Here is a 5833-nt window from a genome sequence, read left to right on the forward strand (position 1 = left end):
AAGTCTAGTTAAATAAATAGAGAAAATTTTAATGAAGGAAGTGTAATATTAAAGGGAATCCTTGCCTGAGGGCCTGAGGAGACAGTGCAGAGATAATTAGGTAGGTTTAGTATTTTTCATTTGAACAACAGCAGCTTTGCAAGAGTTCATTTTCGACATTGGTTGTAGTTCTGCTTTTGTTTCTTTTAATTGCAGCTTTTTGGTTTAAAATTAAAGCATGTTTCTATTTACAATATGAAACTCTTTTACATTTCTTAGGCACTGCCTCCAAGGACAGAGAAAATGTCTGTTGACCAGGACTGGCCTAGCGTTTACCCTGTTGCAGCACCATTTAAACCCTCTACAGTACCTCTTCCTGTCAGAATGGGCTACCCAGTAAAAAAGGGCGTGCCCATGGCCAAGGAGGGAAATCTAGAACTTTTAAAGGTAAGGTATGTTGTTGGTTCATCGGCTCAGACAGACACCACTTAAATGCTGATCTTTCCCTCTTCTGTCCTTTACTTCAAGGCTTGGTATACCGCAGCTTATTGTATTTTAACTTAAAAATCAGGTCATAGTGGAGGTTGTATTTTCATTATCCATGGTAAATAAGATTCAAAGAACCCTAAGCCTTTTAGAATATAATTACAAGTCCTGTTCTCTAGTGGCCTTTTCTGTTGTATCTTTTGTATACGTATCTTTCCAGTGGAACTAAGAAAAGAGGGATTTAAAGCTTTTCTCTCCAGAAAAAATATTATTTGGTAGTATCATTGTAATCACCAAATTTTACTTCTTGGCATTTCTTGAAGCAAAACAGTTTATAGTAAATGCCTCATTTGATAGTATCTATAGTAATTTATAAACTATACAAAGTAGGTTTTTACAAGAAAATATAAATGCTTGGTCTGGAAATGCATATGTTTCTTAGATAGTGTCCTTTAACATACAGTGAAAGTTACACAGTGACACAAAATGAATTGTGTTTGTCACTAGATGAGAGTCTTTTTGTCCTTAAGTCCCTTTGTAAGGGAAATATACAAACACCTATAGATTTGTGGCAGGAAGAATACTATAAAAATGATGGGGTTTTTTTTCAACATGATTGTTATGGTAAGATACTTAGTAAAAAGGTGAAAAATTTTTACAATCTGAAGACAAATCAGATTATCATCATAAGTTACGTGATACTTCACTATGTTTTAAGGAGTTCATTTCTTCAATTAACATTATCTGTGACATAGAATTAATATTGTAAAAAACCTATCACATTTTATTTACTACACAGTTTGTTGGGTCTATGACTTAGTTTTATGAGAAAATTATCTTCTTTATATTTTTTAAGATGTGGCTAATTTGCCCTTTAAATTTCTCTATTTTAGATCCCCAATTTTCTGCATTTGACTCCTGTAGCGATTAAAAAGCATTGTGAAGCTCTAAAAGGTACGTATTTTCTTATATAGACTTTATATTGGCTTTGACCATAAAATTAAGAATCTCAGTTCTTTTTTTTTTTTTTTTTGGCCTGTGCTGGGTTTGAACCCACCACCTCTGGCATATGGAGCTAGCGCCCTACTCCTTTGAGCCACAGGCACTGCCCAAGAATCTCAGTTCTAATATACTGCATTGCCTTATATTCTGAGTCACTGTCAATTTCACCTTTTCTGAAGGATTTTTCAAGTTTTTTTCAATGAATTGTTGGCTGTCAAACCTGCAAATTGTTTTGCCCACCCCTCTATAAGATGTTGTGGATAATAAATAGAATTAGAAGCCATAATCCTTGCTCACAAGGAAGTGGGTTTGGGATTTACTTTTGAGCAATAGAACGCAAGTATGTAAAAAGACTGAACGAAATGTTGCAGTTTTGCCAACAGATCCAAGCTGACCATAGTGTCAAAGGATGCTGACCAGCAAAATAGTAGGTTCAGTAACCGGATGCTTCACAGAGTTATCTTGAAGAAATTGTTGAAAAATTTAAAAAAATTAAAAGTGATTTTTTAAAAAATATTTATTTATTTTTTGCAGTTTTTGGCCGGGGCTGGGTTTGAACCCACCACCTCCAGTATATGGGGCCAGCACCCTACTCCTCAAGCCACAGGCGCCGCCCTAAAAGTGATTTTTCACATGTGTAAATCAAGTAGAAGAGATTATGGTGAAAAGCCAATAGAAACATAGATTTCATGCACTTACGCTGCTGCTACTCCTTCCTGTGTGCATGGAGGTAAAGGGAAATGACACTTTTTTGTTTATCGTTCTATGTATGTTTTCATAATTATGTACATATTTCAGTTTAAGTTTGGGGTTGATCCACACTAAACTGTATACAGTAGTGTTTTTCAACCTTTTTTATCTCACTGCACACTTGGACCTATAGTTAAACTTCCACAGCACACTTAAATTATGTTGATCAAAAAAAAAAAAGAGAGAGAGTAAAAAACAGAGTATACTTACTGTGCTTTGAACTTCTAAGGAAAATAATTTAATTAATGATCTTTAAAAGTTTTTGCAGCACGTCTAAGATCCTCTCTCAGAGCACCGGTGTGCCGTAGTAGACTGGTTGAAGATCAGTGGTTTATGGGATAAGCACATTTGAATTGTTTCATGTTTCACAGGTCTTAGTGATTGTGTAGTTTAATTCAAGAGTTAGTACCTTTGAAGTCTTAATGTACTTATGCTGATTTAAAGGTGTCCTATAAATGCTCTGTATGCTTTTTAAGGCTTTTTATAGTTAAATTTGAGCTTTTGGAATGGCCTTCTATTTAAAAATACAAAGAAAAATGCAAAGGCATCCTAAAACGTAGGAATAATAACTGGAAGAAAAATCTGTTTCCTTTCATTTATGTGGCCCTTTATTTGGGGACATTAGGATGCTTTTCTATCCCTCTATTTAGTGTGTATGGTTCTGTATTTATTTGTGTCCAGAGTCAGACTGAAACTGATCACTGTTTTAAATTTGTGTTCCATTTGACACAAATCATGTATCACTTTTATATCCTTTGTAAAGCCAGTTGACATTATTTTTAAATGTGTCTTTATAAACTAGAAAATGTTCATTTTAATGAAATATTTCTACAATACTTACTAATTTCTAAATGAAAGGCTTTCATGCAGCACATTCAGAGAGTACTAGTATTTTTACTGTACTTAAATGAGTGTTTTAATCTTTCCTTGACTGCACTGCCTTTACACTTCTGCCAGCCTCTAGATTTAGATCACATCTTCCAAATAATTCAAAGGCTTTTCAAATATTTCTTCTCAGTTTTCTTTCAAAGTAGGTCAGTTCATATTTTATATCTAACTTGCAAATGGAAAATCTGAAGTGCAGGAAAAGTAGATAATTTACCAAAACTTTAACAACTGGCAGCAGAAGTTAAATAAAAACCAAAGTCTAGTCTTTTGCTCTACTTATCAGATGAGTAAAGGCTAATAAGAGTCTACTATGTACTTTCCCATTGGCTGTTTTTTTAGACATATAATTTAGGTAATTTAATTTAAAAACTGTAATTATCATCTAGTGATTGAAATGACTTATTCACAGTTTAAAAATAAAAAGAAAAAGGATTCAGTGCAAACCCAAGAGCTCATAAAATTCCCCAAACTAATCTTTCATAAGGTGCTGTGATTGCATCTTACGGTGCAGGATTTGGGGATTAGTCTCTGACGGGAATGAAATTTGACCTCAGTAATCTTACTCTGTTCATTTTTTTTTTTTAATGTCAAATTTTCTTCATGCCAAGATACTTCTTTCCCCTCAAAGTGACAGAGTATTGATCTTTTAAATAGCATTTAGGGAAAGGTGTGAGCTGTAGTTTTTTGCTAACATGTATTTAGTCAGATATTACAGTCTTTGTAACCTGGAGTGTCATTTTGCTGACTCTGAATTTAAAGCCTAAATGGGAGCTAAATATGTTACGTACTATAAGAAAATTGTTAGGTTGGGGAAGTGTTATGGGCAAAGTACTTCTATCTCTTAGATTTTTCACCTGGAGCTCCTACATCTGCCCATGATTATGACCAGCCTCTTAGTCATGCTATTTTGGTGGAAGCGTGGATCTATGAGGTCCAGCATATTTGAATTAATAAACCAGTTACTTTTAGTTGTTCTTAAAGTGATGCTATTTTAAGGAATGAGAGTTTGACTGAGGGAAGCCTGGTAATGCTGGCAGTTTTCATCACAAGCTAGCAGCCCTCTATTGGACTAACTTGGTAGGAACAGGGCGAGATGAAATCAGCTGCTGATATGTGGGGGGAGGCTGTGAGCTACCCTTTTCCTTTATGCCCTACCCCACCCTTTGGTCCTGAATTTGTACTTCTGTGCTATGAAGATAGAGAACCATGTTCACAGTGCTTGGAACTTCCTGATGTGGCCTAGGTCTGAGACTCTCTAGACCAGTGGTTCTCAACCTTCCTAATGCTGTGACTCAGGTTGAGAACCACTGCACTAGACTGTCTTGGGGAATATGAGGACAAGGAACATCTCTTTCCATTTAGCCCCACTGGCGCATGGAGGTCACATAGGAGAAATACGTGTTACCTACCATAAGGATATGTTTAAGGATGACCCAGGCTTTTATACCTGTTTGAGTCAAGACTGTTCAGCTCAATTTCTGGAAAATTGTTGAACACTTATCAGTTCTCTTTTAGAGATTTCTTAGAGCTTCTTTTAAATTCCCTTCGGCTGATCTTTAGCTACCTTCATGTGGAAGTAAACTGGTATTATGTGTTGCTTGTTCAAAACTCTGGTCACACCTATAATCCTAGCACTCTGGGAGAGTAAGGCAGGTGGATTGCCTGAGCTCAGAAGTTCGAGACCAGCCTGAGCAAGTGTGAGAACCCCATCTCTAAAAACTAGCCGGGCGTTGTGGTGGGCACCTGTAGTCCCAGCTACTCAGGAGTCTGAGACAAGAGGATCTCTTGAGCCCAAGAGTTTGAGGTTGCTGTGAACTATGATGCCACTGCACTCTACCCAGGGTGACAAAGTGAGACTCTGTCTCAAAAAAAATAATGCTCTGGGCATTATGAACTTTTTGCTTTTAGTTAGTAAGGAGGAATTAAAACTGTCCTTTTAGAGGTTTGTGCAAAGCTGTACCAAGGCACAGTTCCCTTTTTAGTAAATGTACCACTCTCCACCAGACCTGAAATGTATAAATCATTACCTTAATTAAATTCCCTAAAAAGGATGCACATAATAAGAAAAGGGATTTGGGGCTCAGCACCCGTAGTACCAACCACATACACAGAGGCTAGCAGGTTCAAATCTGGCCCAGGCCTGCTAAACAACAATAACTGCAACAAAAAATACCTGGGTGTTGTGGCAGGCACCTGTAGTCCCAGCTATTTGGGAGGCTGAGGCAAGAGAATCACTAACGCCCAAGGGTTTGAGGTTGCTGTGAACTGTGATGCCATGGCACTGTACCAAGGGCAACATAGTGAGAGTCTGTCTCAAATTAAAAAAAGGGACTTGTGATGATGGTAGGTATGTAAAGTGCCAAAGAGAATCTGTTCTTTTATTTCACATGACCTGAACCTGATCATCAGCAACCTGGTTTTGTATGGTAGTATGGTGTGCATTTCAATGGGAATTTACTTGTGAAACTATAATTGATTTTTTTTTTTTTTAATTCTCAGACTTTTGCACTGAGTGGCCAGCTGCACTGGACAGTGATGAGAAATGTGAAAAGCATTTTCCAATTGAAATTGACACTGCTGATTATGTTTCATCAGGACCATCTGTTCGAAACCCCAAAGCACGAGTAGTAACCTTAAGGGTAAGAGAGTGTTTTTAAAAATAAGAATCACTATAATATATTATTTTAAAATGCATTTAAGTGTGTATGTAAAACTATGACATGTATAC

The 5833-nt window shown here is 36.6% G+C and overlaps 1 protein-coding gene across 1 annotated transcript in view; it reads left to right on the forward strand.

Moving 5' to 3' along the window:
• MRPS35 (mitochondrial ribosomal protein S35) overlaps positions 1-5833 on the forward strand; it is a 31300-nt gene that overhangs the window by 5990 nt on the left and 19477 nt on the right. Inside the window, exons 3-5 of the mRNA XM_012806791.1 lie at positions 259-426; positions 1359-1419; positions 5605-5744. Of these exons, the coding sequence (XP_012662245.1) occupies positions 259-426; positions 1359-1419; positions 5605-5744 (369 nt within the window). The remainder of the gene's footprint in view (positions 1-258; positions 427-1358; positions 1420-5604; positions 5745-5833) is intronic.

Source organism: Otolemur garnettii, unplaced genomic scaffold (assembly GCF_000181295.1).
Source record: "Otolemur garnettii isolate 467f Iridium unplaced genomic scaffold, OtoGar3 scaffold00057, whole genome shotgun sequence".
Classification (NCBI taxonomy): domain Eukaryota; kingdom Metazoa; phylum Chordata; class Mammalia; order Primates; family Galagidae; genus Otolemur; species Otolemur garnettii.